Genomic DNA, 27685 nt, shown 5'->3' with positions numbered 1-27685 from the left:
GAGCAGCAGTCTAGCCAGAAGGGTGCCAAGGACTACCCACACCACCCCAGGAAGGCTTGCAGGCCTGCTGAGTGCCAGCCTGCCCTGGTTACAATGCTATCCATACATAAGTAACCATCAGTCTGCCTGTGTGGGCCATGGTCATGCTCACTGCAGTATGGATAATCCCAGAGGGAATGACAGTGAATTCCTACTTACACCAGCAGCATTTGATGAGCAGGCATTGGAATAGGTCTCACTTGACCCTTGACTTCGGTCGTGTGGACATGCAGACCTCCTCTACTGCACAGGGTAAGGAGGATGCTTGTATTCTCTCACACACCTTTCCTTCACCTGCCTTTTTCCTCCATCAGCTGCAGGAAACATCCTAACAGCACCCTCATGGCAGATGTTACATAGGCAGTGCTGATTTCTAAACCTGGGAGGGAAGGATCATTCCTCGGCAGGACCAGTGAATGTGGGTCTCTCTGTTCTGGCCTGACCACCTGTGGCTGTCCTGGTACTGGAAAACCTGTATTGGAAATAAGAGTTAAAGAAAATACTTTTTTATCTCCAGAGGTTGGGAAGTGTAGATGAAAATGTAGTGCTACTTCATGCATTCAAATGAATAACAAGTTCAAAGGTCAAGTCCCCATTCCAAAACATGGTTTGAGTTTTTGTATCTCTTTTCTATAAACCAGTATCTTTCACTGCCTTAATGAGTCTTTCTGTTCCCTTTGGCTTCACCCCAGCCTGCAAGTGCAATGGGCACGCTGACACTTGTCATTTTGACATGGATGCGTGGCTGGCGTCGGGCAATCGCAGTGGCGGCGTCTGTGACAACTGCCAGCACAACACGGAAGGGCAGCACTGCCAGCGCTGCAAGCTGGGCTTCTACCGCGACCTCAGGAAGCCCTTCTCTGCCCCAGACGCCTGCAAACGTAAGTCAGCGACCACGGACTAGTGAAGGGCTTCTCAAGTGGGAAAGGGTGAAATGAAAAGTGAGATCTTCTTGCCCCTCCTTGGAGCAATCTTCTTGCTTCAGTGAAGGACAGGGAGATTGTTGAATCCTCTTTGTGATACTACTTGCAAAAAGCAGTGGTGATATTTGCAGGGTGAAAGTCTGCAGATGCTGTTGACAAATCTGTCCCGAGGATCCCTGTAGCCTGAGGGCAGGGGAAGAGAGATGATTCATTTACTTTCTCCTATTGCTATTTTTGGAGAGGAAAAGCTGCATCTTGTTTTCATGTTCTCCTTGTTTGGCGATTGTTGTAACCCCAGAATGGGGTTCCTCAGCCAGCAGGGGTGCAGCCGATAAATAGCATCGCCCACCAGTTCATGTTCCCAGCAGCAGCAGGTGGGTATGGAAGGACAGACAAGGAACACAAGGTAACTGATATTCCAGAAGGTAGGACACTGAGGAGGCAAGACTGAAAGCAATGATTCAGGCACATATGAAATTAAATCTTTCCCAAGCAAAGAAGCAATCCAAAAGCCACACTCCCCAGGAACCACTGTCAGGATGGTGACTCATCAGGGGGGACTCCAGATCCCCAAATTATGCTGAGAACATTATCCTGGTCAGCAAAATCCAGGGTGAAGGCATGCCCTCCTCTCTGAGCCTACAGCCACCCACTGGCTTCATCACATTTCTCCTTGCTGACTCACTTACTATGAGGGGGACCTGCACAAGTGACAGAAAGAAATCCAACTGACACCCTGCCTGTGTCTTTTGAGGAGACACTGAGCACATGTCTCTCCTCTCAAGAAGAAGTACCTGCATGTAAAGGAAGAGGGAAGTACCTGAGCACATGTCTCTCCTCTCAAGAAGTACCTGCATGTAAAGGAAGAGCTCCCCTGTGGTGGGGAGCTGCACCCCAGGCTGGGAGGATGTGGGAGGTTTCAGTTGTTCATTGAGGTCTGTGGGGGAACAGCTGCTTTTGTCCTGCTCCCTTGCTGCATATAATCCTCATGAGATTCCTGGCAGCCCCAGCAGTCTGTTGCAGAGGTCCTCCTCCTCTCCACCTTTCACTCATTGCAAGGAGGGGCAGCAACAGCTGAACTGCCTGTTTTACAGCCCTAGCTCTCTTTATGGAAATGGAATTGACCACAGCTCATTGCTTGTGTAAATAATTACTTCACTGCCGTAGTATGTACACAATAATTTTTTTAAACAGTGAATTTAATGACTTTGAAAAGTTTCATTACCTACTTGTATACATCAAAGTTGTAAGTCTCCTCTGTAACATCAGATACTTTCCCTCCTTAATTATAGCCAGAACTTAGGCAATGAACTTTTGTTTTGGAGTCTCATTAGGAAAAAAACAGGCTTAAGTCTTGCATTTACAGTCACAGCAGAGGCTGTATGTTTTTTTCTAACTTGTGGATTCATCCTTGCTGATTAAAAAAAGAACAAATAGTATGAATTGACTGCTGATAGATAGTGCAGGACTGAAGACTGAAATAAATGCTGCGTGGGACCCTCAAGCTCTGAAACATCATTGTTCTGTGCTTCTGGTACCTTTGCTAGGGCTGTAATTCCTGATATTCTTTACATGCCAGCTCCCATCAGGGAAGATTATGCACTTTTCTGAGGCCATTGAAGACAAGTGAAGCTTTGGCCCTGAGCTGAGTGTGGTTTTCTGGACACCTAAAGACACCACCCTCTACTTTGGAAGCAGTAAAAGTGGCTCTCTCTCCTTTGTCACCTCACTCAGTCCATTGAGGGAGGGGAGTTTCATGAGGGACTCATTGCAGGCTTGTCCTTGTGCCAGACTGCCCAGTCCATAATCTGTGAGTGCTTGCAGGGTCCAAGAAGTCAAATGGCAATTCCTGGGCTGGCCAGCACAGAGCCTCCTCCTTGCAAAGTCAAATGGAAACAAGAGGTCTCAGGACATATTGCTGCAAAGCAGCCCCAGCTCAGAGAGAAGGCTGCCAACCCTGTGCACATGCCTGTGTGCAAGTTAGACCATTGTTAGTGGAGTCAGGCAGTACATCACATCATTAACTATGTGTTAGCCAAATTCCAGGGTTCTTGATTAAAAAGTTTCTCCCCACCTTTATGAGCCAGAGGAAGTTGTGGATATTAGATGATTAGTAAGTATTTTTGTTAACATATGCAAGTGCTTGGTTCTCTTGGCTTTCTGCATTCAACTCTGAATCCCTGGCCCATTGGAATTCCACTTTCCACATTAAAAAAATGTGCCTCCATTACTCTTTAAAGCAGCAACTCAGTTTTATGGACCACTAGACATTCATGAACTCCGGTATTTAAAAGCCAAAGATAACATATATTTAACAACTGAAAGATACTCCTGAGTATAGTGAGAAAAAGTTTACATTTATTTACCTTCTGCATAAGCACATCTACTTCATCACTCTTCCTTTTTCTGCATTTATGAATTGCAGAGCATGATACTCCCTCAAGTATCTGAGGAAGACAACTTTTCCTAGCACAAACTGAATCCCACAAATATAGGGATTATCTGAATGCTTTCTTTTCAGAGACTCTGTTACTACAAACTCCCAGATGATTTCTCTCTGGGCTTTTCAAACTTTCACAAATGCACTCCTCCCTAAGACCCCTTCACCTCTTCCCTTCTGGTCTCCTGCTGCCAGGAATGCTCCCTGCACCCAGGGACTCAGCATCTCACAGGGGAGATGGCAGCTGCAGGGCTGTAGAAAATGACTAATGACTGTTAAATTGAATTATATAAGATCAATTACAGCCTATGCCTGGAACATTTCCAAGCACCATGCCATGGTCTGCAATAACAAGGGATGTGCGTGGAGCCCTATTATTCTTTCGTGGGAAGGCCATGGCACTGCCTGCTTGTTTCTGGATCAAGACACCATTATTGTTCAACCATTGAAAATTTAAAAATACCTAGGTCAAAGTAAATAAAGGAGTTGTTAAGCCATAATCTTTAAGGATACTTTAAAGATTCTTGTAGGTAAAGAGTGCATATAATATTTGCTCAGGAGTAGGAGTGTACCTGATAAAATGAAACATTCTGATGTTTAAAACACCAATCTGATGACTCTTTCCCTCTGTCATACCTATGAGTTCTTTTCTTTCCATCCTCATGAGGTTTTAAGCCTCAGTTACAGTACAATTGCAGACAATAAAATTGAGTTTTATAATTGCCAAGTTTATTTTGCTTTTCAGCTGTAGGCTTTTGAGGGTAAATATTTGTCATTTCCAAAGGTTAGCTGGTAGCCGAGGAAACCACAACAGTATCACTAGTCCAGCACAGGGAAATCCAGTTCTGGCATCCCACTCACTGATTTTCCATCCCAGTCAGCACATGCAATGCCAGGACAAGCAGCTGTTAATTTGTGTGTGCATGGAAGTCACATGCAGAATACTGCTATGTAGTACTGGCTGGTAAATTGGCATTTTTAGCAATGCTGCTTACAAATCAAAAAGAAAGCAAAATGATCAAGCTTGTGGTAGGTTTCTCCTGATCCAAGAATAGGGCCCAGCCATTCCTTCTCTCACAGGAGCTCCCTGGCTTGTGGAGACTCCCAGCCTCACTGGTGAAATGGCCACAGCACGTGAGACAGGCGCTGTGCAGAAGCCTCACACTGAGTCTTACACTCTGCACCTGTGTATCCACAATGGAATGCCATCCAACACTGTCTGTGGCTATTTTCTCTGCTGCTCAGCTGCTCCTCTCACCTTCCTAGATGTGGGACTCCTACTACCTGTTCTACAGTGAGGTGCAGATGATGTGGAAAGAGGAAAATGGGATCTAAAACCAACACAGCACAGCTGCCCATGAGCTACCAATAGCTCCAGCTTTCAAACATTGTAAAACTAGTCCTGCAATCTTTTTCTTCCTGCCTTTTCCATAGTATGGAAGCATTCCATCCTTTTCCCATGCATTTCTTTCAAATGTGGTATAACACGCTCACATCTGAGCTCTAGAGCCTCATTTCTGTGCTTGGTGCACAGCGATGGGCTTCACTTTATGTCTGCATTGCTCAGTAAGTTCCCACTGCAGCCCATCACAAACATTTACTGTGTTGGAAATTTGCCACACAAACCATTCAGATTAATGCCCTTTAGTGTCATCTTGGGCCTTTACCCACAATCCAAGAGCAAAAACCTTCAATTTTCCAGCCACCATTGGAAAGAGGATTGACACCTTGGCTCATTGAGGGGCAGACAGGCAGGATGGGATCCATGGAATTGGATATGGAGGCCTGTTAGAAATTACCAGCCTTCACACACATCTCTTTGTGGTTTTTATTAAAAAGTATAGCCAACTACATTCTCATTTTTAGTTGTCTTTTTAATTACCTACGAGTTTGCTGCTCTTTTTCATAACAGCTTTTGTAAATTTCATATTCTTGCTTCACCATAGTGTTGCCACTGATGTTATATTATATATTAGGGGGAAAAAAAAGTGTGTAAAAGAATTGTCTAAAACATAAAAGCTCCAACCCCAATAGGGTTGTATGTAAAATTCAGCTGAAACCTGACCAAAACAGGACAAAATCCCTGGCTGAGCAGTGGGTTTATCTCAATAACTGGAGGAGAATAGAAGAGCCTTAAGTGCCTAATATTTTCCCTGGAGGGCCTGAGGAATGCCAGAAATACCCTCCTCACCTAGTAGGGAAATAGAGCATTTGGCTGTATGTATCAGGTGTAAAACACTTCACAGACTTCAGGAGAAAGGTATGCAAGTCGCAGTGCACGCTGTTGAAAACTATGCTATTAAAGGTACCAGAGTTCACTGCCTGCAGCTACTTACGCAGTTTGTGGAGAGCCTTTCTAATCTTTTAATTTTATATAATTATATTTGTTTGCAAGTGGAAAGGGTGGGGAAAATTTGGGGATTACTTTGGCAAAGATGTTGGAATCATAGTCGCCTCTAAGTTAACTGCCAATATTAATCTATCTTTTAATATTTTGAAACTATACTCCAGGTATGTCAGATTCCTGAAACCACAAAAATGTTGTCAGAGCAAAATTAAATGTATGTGTGCAGCAATAAGTATTTTAAGAGAAAGAAATATGTTGCCTGTAATGGATTTCCTGCTCTATTGCCTTCAGAGCTGCAAAATAGAAAGATTGGTATTAGAATTTAGTAAAAATATTCCCTACAGGTATAATTTTCTCAGGAAACTCAACTTTATGTAAATGATGCTTTGGGCAAAGGCGTTTCAGCAGGGAATTTTTTGTTATAATGTCTAGGGCTTACTATACCATGTCCTGGTCAGAGAACCAAACCCTGAGGCAAGAAGAGCACAGGTCACACAGTTACTGGTCCTGCAGGCCACAGCATCACCTGCTGACCTGGCCACATGGTCAGAGGTTTGGCTCATGCTTTTGATAACTGTATTTCTGTTCCTTGAAAACATTAACATCTTGGGGGGGGGGAATAGCCTTGTAACAGATGTAAATTATGTTTATGTAAAAAAAAAAAAAACTAAGGAGTAGGTAAGGAAAACTTCACACCACCTGTTTTAGGGCATCTTTTCTGAGAACACAGTATGTCCCAGCACAGTTCTAGTGCATTGTTCTGATGCAAGGGGCTGTGAGGGAGAAAAGTGAGCAGCTGGCATTTCTGATGTGCACTCTGCAATATGCAAAAGCCTGTCTCTGAGCTGTCAGTTTCCTCATTCTTTTTTCCTAATGTTTTTAATTGATGGTTTGAAAAATCAGACAGAGACAGAGGGGTACTTTTTGCTCAGCCTTCACTTTAATTAAAATTACTGTTCTGAGGGGTTTTTTAACCTCCTGAATGCAAGACAGTTGTTATTATTTTAAAAAGCAATTATGCTCTGATTCATTTTTGCAATGAAGCACCCGCAGCTGCTTAAACATCACAGCGAGGCAGGCACATCCCCGGCTACTCGGCCGGGTTAGAATCCAGATGCTGCAAGGAAAATAATAAAGGCCTGTTTGGCAAAGCATAACACGACACCAGGGTAGGTTAACTAATTAAAAACTAGCTCACAAAATGTAAAATTCTACACATTCCAAAGGGAGTCTCTGCTCAGATTTGTAGGGGTGAGGGATAAAAAAGGCCGGAGTGTCCCTCGGCAGAGAGGTGGTTTTGCAGGCATCTCCTGCACCTTTGTGACGCAGAGGTTGTGCACTCACAGATGCTCTGTCCCTCACGGTGTCCCTCCCCTGCAGCTTGCTCCTGCCACCCCGTGGGATCGGCCGTGCTCCCCCTGGGCCCCCGCACCTTCTGTGACCCCAGCACCGGGGACTGTCCCTGCAAGCCCGGCGTGGCCGGGCCCCGCTGTGACCACTGCCTGCCTGGCTACTGGGGCTTCGGGGCCTACGGCTGCCGGCCCTGCGACTGCGCCCGCAGCTGCGACCCCCTCACCGGGGACTGCCTCAGCAGCAGGTGAGCTGGGGGGCTCACCAAACCTCTGCGATCTCAGCTCTATGTGCACATGGCAAGCAGGCTGAAAAGTATCCATTATGTCAAACACCTGGGGTTTGGTACGGGTTTGGTATGGCCAAGAAGCGGGGATGGAGTGGGAGCTGAGGTTGTGGTTCCCTTGGGTACCTGGCGCACCATGGCAGGGCTCCAGTGATGTTGGAATTTTTGCTCTCAGTGCTGGTGTTAATGTATTGGGTGTTTTCCATAACCTTCACAATTGTTTCCTCTCCGCAAGTAAAATGTGAGCCTCAGGGATATCTGAGTGACACCGAAGGCTTAATTTTGCTGTTGTAACTCAGCTTATGTTGACTGTGGCTTGGAGTCAAGCTCTGACTTTTAGAAAACAGCACATTTTAATAATACCCCACTCTCCAAATCTGACATGTAGCTTTCTTTTACCAGACTGAAGATATTTACGGTATATAAATCCCTACAATGTATTTTAAACCCAAAATGGATCCATGATCCTCTCTGACAACGCTCAACCTGTTCACCTTCCAAAACTGCCTCTTGCATTTACCATGATGAAGACACACAGTCACGTTGTGTCTGGAGGATGGGCTGCTAGTGGCCCTGCTTTCCACTGGCTCCTGGAAGGTTGACCATCTCCCTTTCCCTTCAACAGCTCAGATGTTTCCTGGCACAATGAAGCACCTCCTTTCCAGGCAGTGCTCAACGAGAGCGAGCCCACCTGGGGCTGGGAGGATGAGCAGGGCTTCTCAGCACTCCGGCACTCTGGTAGGACTGCGGCTTTTCATGAGTTCCACCTGCCCAATCCCTCCCACCAGCAGCCACTGCAGACCTGCACTGACTTGTAGCTAACACCCTGGCAGTTGCAGGGGGGAATGGACATTCCCCCACTAACATGTGGAGGAATTTCCTTGTGGGCACCTCCTTCCCCTCCAAGAGCCAGAGGAGCCTTATGGCTCATCCCATCAATGCAAGGATGTGCAAACCCATTAGACAGATGCTCCCTGCTGAATGCCTGTACTCAGAATTTAGCTGTTGTGAGGCAAGAATTTGCCATCCCAGCTCTGAATTTCAAGGCTAAGTGCCCTCATGTTTTACTTGACCATCATGTTTTAAAAGTATCTTTATATTCCCTCAAACTCAACAAACCAGCAACTTTATTTAAAGGGTGGGGTTTGCCACTTCACTGGCAGGCACTTAGGGGATTTCTAACTCAGAATTTATTTCCCCGATACCCACAACAATTTTGGCATTGCTTGCTGCTTATGATGTGATTTGAGATGGTCTAGCATGCAGCTGGAGAAGTTATTTCCCTCCAGTGTTCCCAGCCTGGGGAGGTGGGTGCTGCCTGAAGGTTGGTGCAAGGCAGGCTGGCCCCGTGGGGCAGCATCAAGCTCTCCTCCCTTGCAGCTGCTGCATGCAAGCAGGCAAGCGTCATTTCCTTCATTTTCAGAGAGGGCCTTGATAACATCTCGAAGATACAATAATTGAGTTAATTGAGGGGAAAGCTCCATCATTTGTCTAGGCGACTTCATTTTAAACGTAAATAAGTATATCATGTTATTCTTTGTTCTAAGACCACGGAAGTCATTAATCTGCCTTAACCTCTGCAACATTTCCTTTTAAAATTTTGTCTGGTACATTACGGTGTGGAAAATACCACAGGGAAAGATACGCATGTTATTTGCATCCCAAGGCAAAATAATAAGGCCTTTGTTTTCCTTCTCTTCTAATTGTAAACAAGGAGTAATTGCCCTTGGACTAAGAGTCTGTATTCACTCTCCATCTGAAAACAGTTGCAAATTTTTTTCTTTTTTTGCATGAGGCTTGTGGGCCTCACTTGAAAAACCTCTGGCAGTTCCTGGGCTCTGCCTGCAGATGCTTCTGTCTTTGAAGCACAAATCACAGCCATTTGCTCCCTTCTTTTTCCCCAGGTAAATGCGAATGTAAAGAGCAAGTTTTAGGGAATCCCAAGGTCTTCTGCGGGATGAAGTACACCTATGGTGAGTTGTGGGTGAGGGAGCTGTAAAGGGAGATGCTGCAAGGCAGTGCAAAAGTGTACATAAAGCATGAGAGTTCCATGAGAGTTGCCCCATCCTGGCAAACCCACAGGATACTTAGGCTAAAGGCAGAAGTTCAGCCAAAATGTACAGGTATCGTGTTTCCAAGTCAAGGTGGGTGAATCTTGTTCTGTTACTCACCTCTCTTACTATCAAAACATCCTTACAAAAATCATGGGAGGACGGGAGCTGGAAAGGTCCCTGGGAGGTTGTCTAGGTCCAAGACAGACTATAAACAACTCTTACCCAAAATGGGTCACTGAAACACTGTCTGTAGACAAGATGCCCTAATCAGAGTCTAGAAATGGCTGTATCTGAATGATACTGAGTGTAAGGAGGGACTGTGATCTCCCCTCCACGGATAAAACAATTCCAGTAGCTACTGGGAATTCCCACTGTCAACAAAGTTCAGCTGTTGCAAGGGGATGATGTATATTGTCTATGTGTCTCTTAGATTTAAATGAATGAGAAGAAGCACTTTGTTTCCCAAGACCTCTCTGGTGTGTGCCAATGAACTGCCTCCTTCATACTGTGGCAGAGCAAGGAATGCTCTGTGCAGCACTCCCTTTCCTCCACAAGGAATCTCTTGCAGGGGTCTCTTGCACCTGTTTCATCTCACCCTGAAGTTGAAAATGCACAGAGAGCTAGCCCATACCTCTGCAGGCTACAGAGCAACCCACAAAGTGGAGTTCAAGGGGTTGCCAGTTGTTGAAATGTAGCCCTGGATTAGTGATATTAGGAAAAAATTTGATTCTGCTCTGTTTTGCTTCCCAGTCACGATAATAACTGTGTTTAATTTTGCAAAAGATAAGAAACTGATTTAAAAAAAGAATGTCACAAAACCTTCAAGTTCATAAATCTTATCTAAAGTGCACTCAGGCTTCCCCCACTTTCATCAGTCAACATGTGAAGGTGTCAGCTAAACTAGAGAGAGAGATGGATTAAGGGGCTCATCATGAGCTCCAGGAGATCACACTGTGAGAGGCTGCCCTGAGCTTCCCAGCGTGAGTGCTGAATAAAACACCTCCAATATGGGGATGCCTACCAGTACAGGTCGGGTGGAGGAGCTGAGCCCTGAGCCTCCACCTCACAGGGGCTCAGCAGTGGCATGCCAGCTGGTGGAAATGTGGGTATGAGTGAGCTCAAAATACTCCCTGATTTGCCCCAGTCCCCACCAATGTCTTGCTCTCCTCCACTGAATTTGGATTTGGCAGCTCTGCAAAGCAGCAGGACTGGCACCAGGGTGGGATGAGGCTAAAGCCAGCAAAGTCTCCAGGTCCATCCCTAAATCCAAATGATTTCCAAAAGAGGTGAGGAACAGAAAGGGTCTGCTGAACTCTGGGGAAAAATGGGACCTCACACTCTCAGGGCAGTTCCAGGGGCCATGGCCAAAACAACTGGCAGAATTTCTGCCCATGGGTGTGGGGATGTACGTGCTTCGCAGTAGCTGCTCTGATCCTGGGCTCCCCAGCAAGGAGCACTGGGCTAACTCCACTGTAACAAAGCAGTTGTCCTCACTGTTTCACCCAGATACCAGCACTAGACCAAGAAAAAAGAAAAAAAGAGCCCTGCAAATAGTTTGTATATTCCTGGTTTTGAATTCCTGTGTTCCCAGTGATCAAGACAAAGATTTTGTCAGCTCATGACAAAGGCTCCCATGCAGAAGTCAGTGTGAAGATCAAGAAAGTCTTGAAGTCTACAAAGCTGAAGATCCTCCGGGGCAAGAGGACACTCTACCCAGAATCCTGGACTAACAGAGGCTGCACTTGTCCCATCCTCAATCCTGGTAAGTTTGACTCCCTTAACAGTACATCCCCACCACATATACACAGATTTCATTCCTGCCCCTCTGTCCCCTCATACCAATGAGCTGGGATTGCAGCCCAGTGCTGATTAAAAATTATTGTCTGTTACATCACTTGGATTCCAACAGCAATCTCCATCAAATTGAAATTTCGTAGAGAAAAACTTCATCCTATAGGCTTTGAAACACACAGTTCTCTTTGCATAGCATAGTAACAGGCTTTCAGTTTTACCAGTATCTGCTCCCAGAGGAAGGGAGGTGCACATCACACCACAACAGCATGATGCATCTTTCAAAGCTAAAGCTAATTTGAATCCATAAAAACATATGTAAATCTAATTTGAGTTGGGATACTGCACTGAAGTTCTAATCTAAACTCAAGGACAGATTTCTCTTTGAAAGTAACACAAACTTAGATCAACAAGATTTGGAAGAAATTTTCTTATGCAGTGAGGGGAGAGCTCCACAGTTTTTTCCCATCTTTCACTGAAATGGAGTATAAGCAACAGTGGCTAAACAGTGTATGCAGTCTCCACTATGGACAAGGACATGCAGGTTCAGGGGTTTCTTCCACAGAGCAAAACTAAACTCTATCTGACACACCTCTCTTTACAACTCCAAGATAAATGAGCAGTTACCAACTAATTCAAATTAACGGCTTTCTTTCCATGAGGTGTGTACACCACTGGGAAGTTGGCAATGGAAGCATTGGCGCGGGTGCTGAGACATCCCTTTCATGTGCAGCACTAGGAGCTAGGGGGTACGGGGCTGTCTGTGGGGCTGGGCTGTGCACAAAGGTTATTCACTGATGAGGTGTGAATAGCAGCCCTCTTTCATGTCCTCAGGAGTGACTGTCTGGTTTTGAAGGCAAGCTGCTGTGATAGCTCAGCTGTAGCTAGGAAGTCTTGTCAGGCCCAAAGGTCAGATGAATCAGCAGCATTAGGTAGGGCCCTACTGTTTAAGTGCAGTAAGACTTTGGATATTGCTGGAACACCGTAAATCACTAATGAAATAGCCATAGCTGGTGTAAACACACCATATGCAATGAAAACTCAAGCAAGACAGCCCAGATGCAGCTGCCTCAATATGAGCCTGAAGGAATGCAATGGAAGCTGTCCAAAACTGAGCCTGCAGGGCAGCCCCCACCTGACACCCAGCTTTGCCACTCGACTAACCTCAGAGGAGCTTCACTGATTTTCCCCAACAGATGAAAAGACAGCATTAATCACAGAATCAGTGGAGGCCTCTTAGTCAACAGCAGAAAGGTGGAGATGCGACTGTCTTTCATGACAGTCCAGGTGTCTGACACATCAGGTGTTAATCCCTTGTTACTTCCTTGCCAGCTCTCATGATTTACACTGCAAAGCTTGGTATTGTTTTGAAATGCAGCTGCTGGTCCCATGAGTATAAATTAGTCCCAGTCTTCATGTTGAAAAGAAGTTTGTTGCTAATAGGAAACTTGAAAACATCTGTTGAGTGAATCTTTAAGATTCAATTATGTCAAAGAGGGAAAAAAAGATCCCAGATCCTTTTCTCTCTAACATTTTTTTAAAATTCATTATTTTCTTTAGCTACAACATTCATTTCTGAGTGGCTTGCAATACAATATTAGCAGATTCAACTCTCTATCTATCTCTATCTATAAGTAAGAGCTTATGGCCTACAGGTGCATAAACCAAAACCAGCTGGATGAAAAGTCAAGCTGACATAAAACAATTTTCTGACATACAGCTATAATGGAAATCACATCTTCAAAAACATAGAGGAGATCAAAGATAAACGTAAAAGCAAGACAGATGTGTTTTTATACTATTTTATAGAAGTAAAGGGATACCAAAAGGAGAGTAGGCTCTTAAAGGTTCTGACAAGGCAAAAAAAACTGCAAATATTTATCAGTTGTCTGCGGGCTATTTTCAAATGAAAAACTTGCTCAAGTTCATACAAGGGGAACCCTTTCACCACCCTTGCACGCCTTCTGCTTCACACACATACAGAGAGGCAGATTGTGCTTCTGGGGGACACTGAGCTGAAAGATTTAAAGGTATCACCTGTTTGCAAGGTAACAGGAGCCCATCCCTTCCATGGCTCTGCCAAGCACAGTCAGAGGCAGAGAGCAGCCTGCCGGGGAAACTGCACAGCCTCAAGTCCTGGCTTGTGGCATCTCAGTCATTTGACTCATTTTAGTTTTACGGTTCTGTAGCATCAGGTTGAAAATCTAGAAAGCCCTACACAGTCAACAACCACAGCAATATTTGCTTGCTCTCTGAGTGTGTGTGATACATTTCTCTCTCAAGGGAAATAAATCCAGGAATCCTTGACAAGTGATATTTTTAACGTCAAGATTGACTTGGCCAAAATTAATGTCTTTTGAAGGGCAATGCTGCCATACACCTATCCTGTGTTTCCTTGGCAGAAGAGAGAATATGTGTGTCCAAAAACTCAGATACAGCAGAAAGCAAACTGTATTGCTTGACCTTTAGCTTGGGAGGCACCCTTCTTTTATTCTGGACTGCAAAATGAAAACCCAAGACAACACAAGCTGCTGCCAGGATGGAGTGGGATGGCTGAGAGCACCGGGGAAGGTCCATCTCCCATGCCTGGTTTGCACCAGTGCATTGTGCTCCCCAAACTGGTGCAAGAAGGAGTGGGTACAGGAGGGGTCTAATGCTGGCTGTACCCTAAATGTGGTGCAGGGCATGCTTACCCTGACAGGGAGCTCCTCCTGCCATGAAAGGGATTATACTCCTTATAATCCTCATTAATGGCAGAAGAGAGAATATGTGTGTCCAAAAACTCAGATACAGCAGAAAGCAAACTGTATTGCTTGACCTTTAGCTTGGGAGGCACCCTTCTTTTATTCTGGACTGCAAAATGAAAACCCAAGACAACACAAGCTGCTGCCAGGATGGAGTGGGATGGCTGAGAGCACCGGGGAAGGTCCATCTCCCATGCCTGGTTTGCACCAGTGCATTGTGCTCCCCAAACTGGTGCAAGGAGTGGGTACAGGAGGGGTCTAATGCTGGCTGTACCCTAAATGTGGTGCAGGGCATGCTTACCCTGACAGGGAGCTCCTCCTGCCATGAAAGGGATTATACTCCTTTATTATCCTCACTAATGGCCCATTTGTGGCCCATTTAGGCTGTTTGGATCTGTGGCAGTGCTTCTTTAGCTAATTCAAGCCAAAGGTTTTGCTCTATCCCCTTGTTTAGCAGTTGTTATTTGGTTCCAAGCAGTCTTTTGGGTGAAAGTCAAATGCAGACCTGGATGCCTGAGGAAAGACCTGCATCAGGGCACACACTCCAGCCCTGTCTGTTTCTGGACAACCAGACCCTGCTGTCATGTCTCTAAAACATCTGGCAGAGGCAGAAATTAGCAGTTCTTTTCAGTGTGACAGCCACTCCTTTAGGCTCTCTTAGGGTACTGCTGCCTGCACATTTAGTGTTGCCTCCCACTGGGGTCCGGCATGCCTTTGTCTCCAAGGGGCCACTGGCCATCCTGAGCAAGATACCAAGCACTGGACCATCCTGCACTGTTCCATTCCTTCAATTCACTGAACTGATTTCCAGGTCCAGATTTATTCAGGGAGAAGTGAGGCAGATGGCTGCCAAATGAAGGTAATAGCAATTCCTAGAAGAGGTGTAAAAACTTACAGTGCTGCTCCCAGAGTTCAGCTTTCATTTATATTTAGAAGCTCACAAAGTCACGTTTTGTGTACTGCATCTCTCTGGCACGGGTCATTTTGCCATAGATACAGACAGAGCTATAGATATACGGATATATATGAGAGTCAACATACATAAATATTTCCTTGTGTAAGTGCTTTTTTGCATGGGACTAGATATCCAGGCTGACTTGGCAGCTCAACAGGCCTCTTAAGCATGGTACTGTGCAGTTCCTGACTGCTTTGCTGGTTTGCAGGCTTGGAGTATCTTGTGGCAGGACACGAGGACGTGCAAACAGGCAGACTCATTGTCAACATGAAAAGTTTTGTCCATCAGTGGAAGTCGGCTCTCGGAAGAAAGGTCTTGGAGATTTTGAAAAGAGACTGCAACTAGAGGTGTGCAACTGCCTAGGGCATTTCTTTATGCACAAAATGCAACAGCCTCCACAAAGAGCAGACCTCTAGCATGAAAACTGGAATGTAAGAAAATAGTGCCAAAACATGTAGTGAGGCATTCAGAGTTGTAGGCTGTCTAATTTAACCCTTTCTGGCCAATGTTCTTTCACTTGCCTATAGCTTCCTTATCAGGGCCTCACCCTGAGCCCTGCTCATTGTTATGTTGAGGGAAACAAAAGGAAGGGTGGTGGATGCTTGTCTCGCTCCAGTGCACTGTTGGAGCAGCTCCCATGAAGCCACTGATCACCCAAGACTAAATTGCCACCCTAGAAGAGCTACTGCTGAGAAGCAAAACACTGCCAGTGCCACTAGTGTGCATCCTGAGTGACTTCCAGGGGCTCCCAGAGGATGCTGTGGGGAAGGCAATGGGTAGGCGCTGCCACCAGCGTGGCAAGGAGAACCACTCTTTAGAAACACCTCCTTACAGGTTAGGACATGGCACCCACCAAAGAGAAGTGGGTGCCCCTTGCTTTTAACCTGTTTGTCCTGCTGAAGGTTTCAAGGGCTAGATTCTCTGCTGATGCTGCTGAGGAGAGAGCTGCTGGAGTGAATTGAATCCCTCTGCCTTGGCACAGGCGTGATGCAGGGCAGAGGCCAGCTCTCCACCCACTGCGTGGCTGTAGACAAGAGCCAGCTGCAGAGAGTGCAGTGGCTCTGAGCTTTTGTCCTTGAAGTGTTAAAAATGAACCTAGCCCTAGTGTAAATATTTCATTGTATAAAGCACTTTACTACCTGCCACTTCACGGTGCGGGAAGTCTAATTGTGTTGGGGAAAGAAGAATTTGAAGGTGGCACATGGTAAAAAAGTCCCTGAATCAGAAGCACTCCTGAGGATCCCCCGCAGTTGGACAGCATTAACAGTATAAAGGGAATGGCCAGCCTGGCACTGGCCACTCAGAATATCTGAGGATGCAATCTGAAAGATAGAGTATTTGCACTGAAGTCCCAGCTTCAGACCAGCACTTGGACCCCGTGGGCAGGACTCCAGCAAGACTTTGCAAACAGAGTGGGGAGAAGAGACTTTGAGATAAAAATGCAATTGCTGCAGGAGAAAAGCTCCGACTGCAGGAAAAGGAGTGGATGCAGAGAATGGAAAGGACTTGCATTCACATATCACAACCCAGCGATTCATGGTGGGCCTGGAGTTTATTTTATTTTTATGTTAGTATTTAAAACTGAACATTTTATTTGTTTTCTTTTGTGTTATTGTTTGCAATATATACAGCCATTATACTTCCTCATTAACACCAGTATGAAATATAGCACAGTTTACTGCAGTTTTCAGCACTAAAATATATCCTTTCTGTAAAGCATCCTTAAACCACATTGCATAGAATGTATTTTGTTCATGAGTGTGAGGGGAAAGAAGACATACAACACCAGAAAAGTCACTAGTCTACCAATCCACTTTACGTATGTATTTTTCTTTCAAGGTCCTGTGGACTCACAAAAAAAAAGATGCTATTTTGGTAATTTGTTTTTGTATCTCATGTATGTAATAAATATAATATGATTTCAACATCTTCTCCTGTTACTGTTTATGCCAATGGCAGTAGGATCTCCATGCCTGAATGAAAGAGCACAAGCAAAGATTGCACTGGGTGAGGGGAAGCTGCTATGGGGGGTATTTTCCTCTCTGGATTGGGGGGTAAAATGCAATGCATGGCAGAAAGCAAAGTAGCACGGATGGCTCACAAAAATCCCATTTCACCTCTTGTTTTGGGAGGTTTATGAGCTCTTCTCATAAGAAGGGGAATTGTACCTGAATATTTTCAAAGCTGGCCAGATCCTTGCCTCCACACACTCTTGAAGGCTGAGCTGCAGAGCAAGTACTTAAAAGGAGCAAGTCAGGGATGGCAGAAATGAGGTTTGTTCCCTACATTTGAAACTACTAAGGGGAAACAAAAGGCTGTGGGAAACAAGTGCTGTGGCAAAAGGTCTACAAAAACACTGCAGAGTGAAGTCAAGCATCAGAAATTAGTGGCCAGGGGGTCAAGAAATAATCCACAGTGTGGGCAGCAGCTCCCCAGGTGGGTGGTTAATCAGTGACTGCAGCAGCACCCATCTCCCTGGTGGAGGAGAGGGCAGGGACAGGCTCCCCTGGGGAGGCACTCAGACACCAAGAGCCTCCAATAGCTCTGTTTGGATTTAAAACTGTGTGTTTACCTGCTTGACACATTTTTAGCTTCATTTTATTTTAATACCACTACAAATACCTTTGCAATGGCTAGGTGATTCATGTGACCTTGTGAAAACTGGAGGGTGTGATTCCAATGTCCCAGCCTGCTCAAGCACTGTAGGAAATCAGGATGGCTTTGTCAGCAGTGCTGCTCACAGCGTCTTGTCTGACTCCTGTCCTAGCCTTGGAGCTGGGCACTGGTGGTTTCATGGAGGAAAGGGGTTAACTTCTGAGGGACAAATCTGCCCATGCCATTTCTGTCAGGAAATTGTGGCTGGAAGAAGTGTCCCATTACCAAAAGCGGGTGAGCTGGATATCAAAGAATCACAGAATCAGTTGGGTTGGAAAAGACTTCTGACATCATTGAATTCAGGCTTTGATCAATCACCACCTGATGAGCTAGACCATGGCACTAAGTGCCATGTCCAAATGTTTCTTGAACATCTCCAGGGATGGTGATTCCACCAGCTCCCTGGGCCGCCCATTACAGTGTTTACCATCCTTCCTGTGAAGGAATTCTTCCTAATGTCCAACCTGAACCTCCCCTGGCACAGCTTGAGAGACTGTCCTCTTGTCTTGTCTCCTTTCAGGTGATTGTAGAGAGATAGGTCTCCCCTGAGTGTCCTTCTCTCCAGGCTGAACAATCCAAGTTCCCTCAGCCATTCGTCACAGCACTTACCCTCTAGACCTTTTCTGTCCCTCTTTTCATATGAGATCACCACATGGCCAGCCAGGCCCTCCTGAGCAAGAAAAGCTTCTTTGGACACTATGTCTTTGCAGCTCAGTGAGTTAATGGAAGCAGCCTGCCTGGTTTATCTGTTTACTCCCCTCTGTGATGTGTATGAGAAGAGGATGTCTGTCTCTGCCCACCTGAAGAGTAGAGGTGTTGCTTGATGATTCCAGGAGTAGCAATGCCTTGACCACCTGCACCTGTGTGACAAAAATCAGTGACAGGAAAACCAACCCAGTCATAATCAGAGTTGGCAACAGCACCACAGAAGGGTCTTTTCTTCCAGAACTGCCCCACTGATGCAGGCAAAGCTGAGGCCAGGCTGCCCTTTCTGGATTGTGCTGCTTCTGTCTAGAGGTGAGTGCTGGATTTTCAGGAACCAGAGATGGGAATTTCCACAGCTCTCCCTAGAGCATCCTCATGCTGTCCTTATGCCTCACCTGCACCTAAAGAACAAGGAGCTCCCTGCTGCTGAAGGAAGCATGGTGGAGCCTTCCTTTTTCCAAGGCAGGAGGCCAGATGTAAGCAGCAGCCAGGGATCAGTGGTGGGGGCTGGGGCTGCCTGCCAGAGTCCCGTGCTCCTGGTTGTCTGTCAGCACTGCAGGAGTGCGTGGTGTTGGTAACCTGGGCTTGGCTGGAGGCAAGGCAGGTGTGTTGGAAATTGCTGCCAACACAGCACTGACCTTGCTCTCCACAGCAATACAGCCCCTCCAGCACAGCAACACCTGACCCAAACCTGTACTCCCCCAAGGCACTCACAGGACACCTCTTTTGCTCTTTCTGGTGGACATGAGCACTCCACTCTCTGGCACATGAGCTCTCAGCAGGTGCTTTGGCACAGAGAAGGGAACACCTGGCTCCAGCTAGTTTTCAATGCCTCCTTGCACTCTCCAAGGTAAATCCTGTGCCAAAACGATTGTCAGGAACAGGCACTAAGCCGCTATGGCTTTCTCCACTGACCTCTGCCACCTCTGCTCCCTGTGGAAGAAAGAATAAGCCACACAGATCTGTCCATTAGTTTTCCCTAACCTGAAGCTGGGTTCTTGGAGGAGGCTGTACTCAGAGACATCCCACATCCCCCCTGAGAGGTGGCCTTACACCAGCACCTGGAAGCAGGGTGAGTCTCCCCAGCTGTGCAGGGCCTTTGTGATGGGTAACTCTGCCCAGCCTGTTCATCAGGAAGCAGGAGGTGATTAGTGAAGCATCTGCTTTTATCCAGTTAAAGACCATTTTTCTCTGGATCACCTCAACAGACACTAACCATAGGTACAGGCTCTGAGTGCAAGGAGGGCCAGCAGAGAAGCCACCTGCAGGCCCAGCCACATCCATCCCTGCAGCAGCAGCTGGCCACGGGTCCCCAGCAGCATAGCCCCCTCCCCTAGGAAGTGCTACTGATGGGAGCCCCCTCATCCCAGACCAAGCCCTGCTGGGCTACAGAAGTGCTGTGCCCTCCTGCCATGGTGAGAGGCTAGAGAGGACTCGGGGCTGTGCTGCCTGTGTGTGCACAGGGCCACCCAGTCAGTGATTGCTTGCCCCTGAGGAATGCAATCTCCCAGTTACAGTGGAAAATTACAGGCGTGTTTAATATAGTTGCTCCAGCAGGCTAAGTCTTCTGGGATATGACCATGTTGCTGAAAATGACTGAACATCTGGGACTACAGGCCTGCCTAAATGGAAATCTGGGCTGGTATGGGTAAACATAGCCATTCAGGAACAAATAGCTGCAGTGTATTTTTTTTTTAATCTTTATTTTTAGTTATTGTATTGACTTCAATATCAACACAGGATAGAATAAACATCTCAAAAATGTCCGGTGGCTGCTGCCTCAGCATCCACAGGAGCCCTCTCTGATAAGGCTGGAGGGGATCAGCTGTCTGTGGACTTTCTGGGCTGATGTGTTGATTTTTTGATGATGGTGTTTCCAAAGCATGCTCTTACCAAGGGGTCACAGCTTCTTGCTGCTCTTTTCCCACAGTTCAGCACAGAAACTCCATGAATGCCTTGTATTGCTTCAAGAGAAGGCAGTGATGCCCCAGCAAGCCTCAAAGGCTGGGAAATACACTATATATGGGAAACTTTTAGGCATATTGAAAATGTTAGCATGGCCAAGAGGCCAAAGTGCTGCAGCATGCATTGGGAGAGCCACTCTGTGTGTCTAGCTCACCTCCTCACTTCTCCATAACTATTAGGGGTCCTTTGAGCAAAAATAATGCTGGGTTGTTTACAATACATGTGATGTGTCACTGGTGTGATGCACTCATGGCTACACTTAAGCCCAGGCAAGTCCTGTAGCCCAGAAAAGTATCATCATGCCCAAGCTTTGTTGCAATGCCTTGTGCAGTTCTAGGTATCTCCAAGTACTACCTGGACACTTTCTCAGCTGTAGAAGATATGTAAAAAAAGTTTGCCAGGCTACTAAAGGTCTAGGGGGCTGTAGGCGTGGATGAAAATGTGTGTATGTGCATCCCCATGCTCACTTCTTCATTCCCAGATGGTGCTTACTCTGCTCAGGTATCTGAGCTCCCCCTGACCAGGCAGGTTGCTCATACTGACTGCATTTCTGTCTTTGACCTCTTGTCTCAGATTTATACATAGAAATTAAGCACAGTTATTTAGCACAGGACATGGCTTTTAAGCCATCTGGAAATGAGGGCTGGAGAAAGGTCCTCAGAACTGTATGAAAATTGCTGATAAGAATAAAGTTGCTTCCTAAAGCAAACATTAGTGAAATTTCCCTGAACTGACTTTCTAGGGACATGGATATGCACCCCTTCCAGCAGGTGCAAAATGTAGCCCAGCTCCAGGCTCAGGACACATGCTGAGGTACACAAGCAGGTGAAAAAAGATCAAAACCAAACAAACACCTGTTCAGCTGGCATTAACCTGGAGGAAAGGGCATTCCTCACTGCAATTCCTGTGGCAGATTCACACACAATCTCTACCTGGATCAGTAGGAGATATTTCTCACATTATTACCTTAAGATATATATGTTTAAAAAATATGTTTGCTCTGTCTCTGCTGTTCATCAGAGCTTTCCTTGATTTGCATCAGGTGCAACTCACATCTGGACCTCAAGCATTTGTGAAGCCTCTGTGTGGTCAAATCTGCTGCACAATCTCTGCTTGGACTTTATCTCAGTAACACCTGTTACTCAGAGATCAGAAAATATTATTTCAGATACACAACCAAGGAGATATTCACCTCACCTAACGTGAGGTGCTGGTGGCAGATGGTGGTCAGGACAGGATTCCCCCAATCCCCCCAGGGGTGCAGAAAAGACCCAGGAGTACCCTGAGGGGTCATTAGAGCTGCCCAGCTGCCCCACCTGGGCAGGGGAGGGGGCGGAAAGATGCACAGGTACTTGTGCAAGTTGAGGAGCATCAGCAAGGTGCTCTTGGCATAGAAGCAGAGGATTAAACTTAATGCTTAAGGGAAGGTAAACAGAACAGGGGTGCAAGCAGGGACACTGTCACCTCTGCAGCTGTGGGCACATAAAGTGACAAGGGACCCCAGCCACAGGAGACAAGGAAGCCTCAGCATTTGCCTCTTGCTGGGCATGCTGCCTGGACCTGATCAGCCTCTTACCTTAGAGTGCTACAAGAACAGGCCATTCCTTGACCTGCAGAGCAGGTCCTCAAAAAGGCCCCCAGAGCTGCAGGTGTGACTGGAACAGGGAGGCCTAATCAAGGAAGTCTGAACCTGGTCATGGCAACAAACGCAGCCCGCAGTTGCCTCAGGGAGTTGAAAATGCTCATGTGGAGCTGTGTGTGCAAAATAAACATGCCCAGAGCCACTCTGCAATGCAAGCAACCCCCCCCCGCCATCAAACACCTCTGACGCACCTCTGACATTTTGGGAGGGATGCTGCCCCAGGGCAGCCCCCAGGCTGGGTTTTCAGGAGGGATGGGGTGGTGCAGGGCTGTGCCAAGAGCCAGGCTGACAGCTCAGCGGCACAGATTCTCACCTTGCAGTGCCTGGGGAAGTTCCAGAAAACTGTGTCATTTATTCCCATGTCTGTACCTCCACAGAGGCAGCACATCCTGCCCCGTGACTTGGCCCTGGCCGCAGCCAACATCTACAAAGGCAGGAGGAAAAAAACAACAACAAGAAAACAGAAGCCAAGTTATGCAGCAGAGGGGGGATAAAAATATTTCCCGGGTCGCGGCGGGTGACCGGCAGAAACCCCGAAGGAAAGGCGCAGTCAATACAAAGCACGGCGCCCGGACAAAGAGCCCGGCCCGAGGCTCCGGGAGCAGCCCGGCAGCGCTCCAGGGACCGGGGACGGCGGCGGTGCCCGCGGGACGGGCCAGCACTCGCAGTCCTGCTCGGGGACATAAACAGGACGCCCCACCTCTGGCAGATAGCGATCAGCTGGACAAGGCAGAAGAGGGAAGAGGCCCCGCTGCGCCCCGGTCACCTGTGAAATGACAAAGCATTATCGCAAATGACACAGTGCGAGCGGTGCTCAGAGCTCCCACCCCGACCGCGAGAGGAGGGGACGATCCGTGCGGCTCCTGCTCCCTCGCCTGTGCTCCGTGCTGCTGCCTATTCAACACACTAAAAGCAGTAAGGACTGAATTCTTCTGAGCAAAAAGCGCTTACAATTGGATAATTGCCACTGAGCATCAGTAGGTGGGTTGCCGAAAGCCTGAAGGAAACCATGAGGTTTTTTTTCCACCCACAGCACTATTATGAAGCTGACACGGTCCTGCTCTCTGCAATTCCTATTAATTTTACTGCCTGACCTTCAAGATTTATGACAGCTTTGTCTGACATTCACGGGGCAGACAGGTATTGTTACATGCCGACGTAACCCAGGTAGCAGCCACGGGTTGTTCTCCACAAATGACTGCACTCCAGTCAGCTTTGGAAAACTCCCTGCTTTTGTACAGGGAAATACTAAGTAAATGAGAATCACTTTAAATTCCAGTCTCCCTTTCCACCCTCAGGGAAACACAACACATGCCAGAGAACAGAAATCACTGCTCATCCTGTATTCAAACAACAGGCAAGCTTAAATCCATAGAAATCCTTGAATACCCAGCAGATGATGACATACACTGAAGCCATACTATACCTGTCATTTAAACCCTCTGTGACTTGAAAAAATCAAATACACTGCAGTTATACCAGCCAGGGGCAAAGAAGGAGTGACCAGCTAGTCATTCTTTTCCTTTCAGGACTCTGATTTCTCTAACCAAGTCTTTTTTTATCCTCTATGTAACATCCAAAATAGAGAGAAATCAAAAAGAACTAAAATAGCAACAGCACAACTAAAAAACACCATGAGGAGTTCCTGTTCACAAGGCTATCTGGCATTCATCTGGGGCTGTTGACATATTTAATAGCCATCCGGTCTCTGCCAGCTGGATGCCAGCTTCAAACTTGAACCCACGACTGTGATAACTTCATGTTACAATTCAGGCACTGTTATTTTCCCTGAAGTGTGCTAGCAGCACAGCTTCTTCTGAGGAACAGCTTGTCTGAAGGCATCCTGAAAAATAGACCTACATGGGTAATCTTCCCCCACCTGGGGAAGCAAGGATTTTGCTTCCATGTTATGTTAAGGAAGGATTTTTTCTGAGTGAATTGTAGCAAAGAAAGCTTATTGCTTTGCTGTCAAAGGAATATGTGTGTTACCATCATTTTAGTACAATTTCTGTAATGTTATGAATGTTTCTTCATTAAACTGAAGAAATTCCCAATTCCCCCTCCCAGGCTGGTGCAGAATTGCAGTCTGTTGGTGGATGCTGGTGCTGGGTTATAGTAAGTGCTGTCCTAAGAAGTTTTCTCCCAAAAGACTGCAGTGTCTGAGGGATCCAGGGAAACCAGAGTTTTGGGGAGAAGCACTGTCCCCTTTGTCTTCTTTGGAGGATTTTGTTTTCCTTCCCTGGCATTACTGGGGAGCAGCATGGAGCTGGGCCTTCACGGCTGGCAGTGCTCCCATGGTAAGACCACCACACCTCCCACTTTCCACAGTCCTGACAGAGGCTTTGCAGCCCATCCCCTCTACCAGCAGGCCACTGTCAAGCAGCAGATGTCACAGGGTGGAGACAGAACCCACTGTCTGGCTGCAGGAACCCCAGTGCCAGGGAACACACGCTAGCTCACAGCCTGCTGGTGACAGCTTAGCAGCCATGGAACAAGCCTGCTGAGAAGCAGTAATATATGGCACTTCAAACTCTGTGGTTTGTATCCACTCACCTTGACATCCCTGGAAGTGTTCAAGGCCAAGCTGGATGTAGCAGGTGTAGTGGGATGTGTCCCTGCTCGTGGCAGGGGGGTTGCAACCAAATGATCCTTAAGGTCCCCAAACCATTGTGTGATTCTGTTTTCCAGCACACATGAAAGCTGTCACAAAACATAAAGTATGAATTTGGAGCCCACCAAAGGCCGCTTCTTGTAGGCTTGGGGCAGGGGAGGATCCCTCACTGAGCATGCAGACATCTGGGAGCCAGTAAGGGTCACCTACTGCGAGCCAGAGGTGCTACACACCTCACTTTCTGCAACCAAGTGGGTTTATCCTAATGGCTCACCAAGTGGGTTTATCAATGGCCCACAAGCTGCTAAGCACTACTACTTCCACTGCAATTTTCTCCCTGCCACTCACTGATTAAACCGTATTTTAATAATAAGCCATGAAGATTACTGACTCATGCTTTCTCTTAAGGAAATGGTCAATTGGTCAATTATATTAAGCATCATAAAACTGAAAAGAAAAAAAAAAAAAAAAAAAAAAGAAAAAAAAAAAAACTCCTGTTAAGGGATCCGCTTTTTTGCCCTTTATAAACTGAGAAACAACCTTCAGGTATCAGTTCCCAGCCAACACAACATTTGCATGTGTTATAATTAGATTTTGGTTTTGTTGCTGCTCAAGGCAGTTACGGTGCTTTCCACTGCAAACCCACTTGAGCTGTGGGACTTGGCCAGTGATTCTGACCTTTTGTCAGCAATGAAATAAGAGTTATTTTTGAGAGAGCTGGTGCCTCCACATGCTTCTTTTCCCTTGATGCTGCCATGCATCCATGATAACTTTATTAAGCAGAGAGGGAAATAATAACAGTGATATATTGTAGCATATACTGGGAAGGATTTTTTTTTTAAATGCAAATAATACACAATAAAATCCATTTTGACTCTGTATCACATCGTGTGACAAGAGAGTGAACAAACAGAGATAGCTACTGTTCTGAGCAAACAGACACAAAATAACACAGTTAATAAATTTTTTCCTTGACTTTGCCTCCCTCGCATTCACAGCCTTGGAGCCCTGCAGTATTTTTAGCTGCTGATACACTGCCCGCTGTGCTCGGTGTGACAGTGAACTCCAGATCCCTGTGCTGTGCCTGTCCCTCCAACCCTCGCTGCCCTGGCAAGGTCCTTCCTGGCACTGGCTTCTGTCACATCCTTCACGCAGGAGCAGCACAGGGGGCCCTTAGGGCTGCTTTTTTCCCACATTCACATCAGTTCAGCACACATTTCGGGGCAGCCTTGCATGGGCAGCAGCCGTGCTGGGGGAACATTCCTGCAGGCTGCAGGGGCTGCTGGCTGCCATGGCTCCTGAGTGCAAAGGCTGTACTGGTGCTGAGGGTGAGCAGGTGAGCTCCAGGAGGGAGCTTCTCCAAACAAGAAAATGCATGAAACAGAGACAAGCAAGGAAATAAAGTGACAATAATGTCCAAATGGAACCTAGATGGCTGCTGCAGGCAGAAATGTCCCCACTATGCATAAGTACCATGCATGAGCACTGTAAGCTTTTTTATAGAGAGCATCTAAAAATATCCTTTTACAAGGAGAAATAGCAAACATTATTTGGTGGCAAGGAAGAATCTGCATGAAGACATCAAATATGGCAAAAAAGTGGGAAAAAAGTGGGCAAAAAAGACAATCACTCAAAATAATAATAACTACCTCTTGGTAATCAAGAGCTTGAAAGAGCTGAATGTCTGTAAGTCTTGGGTTTTTTTCCAATACAAATCATCCAGGCACATTACAAAATACTGAAAGCTTGCAGTTCTTGCGCTTTCATTAGCAGATATTGGGATGCATGTTGGGGAATCTCTGAGCAGCAATCTCAGCCGGTGTGCTCAAAGACTTGCCTTTTTTCCAGCTATACCTCTTGGTTTAGTAAAAAGTGTCCCTCCTTGATGAGTACCTTCTTTCACCTCTTCCCTTACACCATCGCAGACACAAGGCTGATTTGAGAAGGGCAAAAGGTTGGTGTGGGGCTTGGAACACAAACTCCATGAGGAACAACTGAGAGAGCTGGGGTTGTTTAGCCTGGAGAAAAGGAGACTCAGAGGTGACCTTATTGCTCTCTACAACTCCCTGAAAGGTGGTTGTAGCCAGGTGGGGGTGGGTCTCTTCCTCCCAGCAGCACTGACAGAACCAGAGGACTCAAGTCTCTGAGCCAAGGGAAGTACAGGTTGGATATTGGGCAAAAGTTTTATACAGAGAGAGTGATAAAGTACTGGAATGGTCTGCCCAGGGAAGTGGTGGAGTCACCGTCCCTGGATATGCTGTAAAAAAGACTGGATGTGGCACTTGGTGCCATGGTCTAGTTGAGGTGTTAGGGCTGAGTTGGACTCCGTGATCTTGAATGTCTCTTCCAGCCTAGTGATTCTGTGTGACAGCACTCCAAACCTCAGCTCCATAAAGGCAGAGATGTTTTTGTGCCCACCAATGCCTGACCCTACTTGGGCCAGGGGCTGGCTCCTGCCCACAGCCAGCCAGGCGCCAGCTGGGAGCAATCGGGAATGGCTCCTGGCTGGCACCTGGCCGGCCTCGCTCCGGGCAGCCGAGGGCAGAGCTCAGCTCCTCGGGAAGGTCTGCAGGGCAAATTGCACCACACTACCTGGCACTCTGCAGGAGGCATGGATGTGCAGCCACGGGCTTGCAATTTACATTTAAAGAATTAATAAAAATTCCAGGCTAGAGAGCTTCTGTGGAGTTTATAACCTTGACTTTTTTTTTATCACCCCCTGCCTTGTTTCTCTTCCCCTTTTTAACCAAACCAACCCATACAAATTAGTATTTGAAAGTATGCAATTAGCAAGCTGCTTCTGCAGCTATGCAGTTCTCCTGCCACCCAGTTTCCCAATGGGGGGAAATCAACAATAAAGAACAAAGAAAAGAATTTGCTGCCTCATATTAATGACTGCTGTTTGAGGACAGCATTTGTATTTTAAATGAATAGCTTGCTGAGGACAAAAAGGTCAGAACTGCATTTTATGGTAGCGATAGAATAGCAGGAGGACAGAAGAAAGGGGAAAGCTGTGAGCAGACAGGCGGAACACCACGCTCTGCTTGCTGGAGAGGCTGGGATCAGCGCCCGGCCACACTGGGGCCACGCGTTCAGGAGTCAAAATATGGGCACGGTGCTGCAAGGTGGTGAGGACAGCAGTGGGACAGGAGAACACACATCCCAGCCAGCTCAGTGA

The 27685-nt window shown here is 46.7% G+C and overlaps 1 protein-coding gene across 2 annotated transcripts in view; it reads left to right on the top strand.

Annotated features, from left to right (window-relative positions):
• The window catches only part of NTN4 (netrin 4), a 48368-nt gene extending 31587 nt beyond the window's left edge, over positions 1–16781 (top strand). For both annotated transcript variants that reach the window (XM_039703884.1, XM_039703885.1), the window contains exons 5-10: positions 732–920; positions 7130–7346; positions 8011–8123; positions 9290–9358; positions 11031–11201; positions 15138–16781. In XM_039703884.1, coding sequence (XP_039559818.1) covers positions 732–920; positions 7130–7346; positions 8011–8123; positions 9290–9358; positions 11031–11201; positions 15138–15274 — 896 coding nt within the window. In that variant the 3' untranslated portion in view covers positions 15275–16781. The remainder of the gene's footprint in view (positions 1–731; positions 921–7129; positions 7347–8010; positions 8124–9289; positions 9359–11030; positions 11202–15137) is intronic.
• The last annotated feature ends 10904 nt before the right edge of the window (positions 16782–27685 follow it).

The sequence above is a fragment of the Passer montanus genome, unplaced genomic scaffold (genome assembly GCF_014805655.1).
Source record: "Passer montanus isolate IOZ18808 unplaced genomic scaffold, ASM1480565v1 scaffold17, whole genome shotgun sequence".
Lineage (NCBI taxonomy): Eukaryota > Metazoa > Chordata > Aves > Passeriformes > Passeridae > Passer > Passer montanus.
Note: the sequence above shows the minus strand (reverse complement) of the source record. Positions and strands in the feature narration are given on the sequence as shown.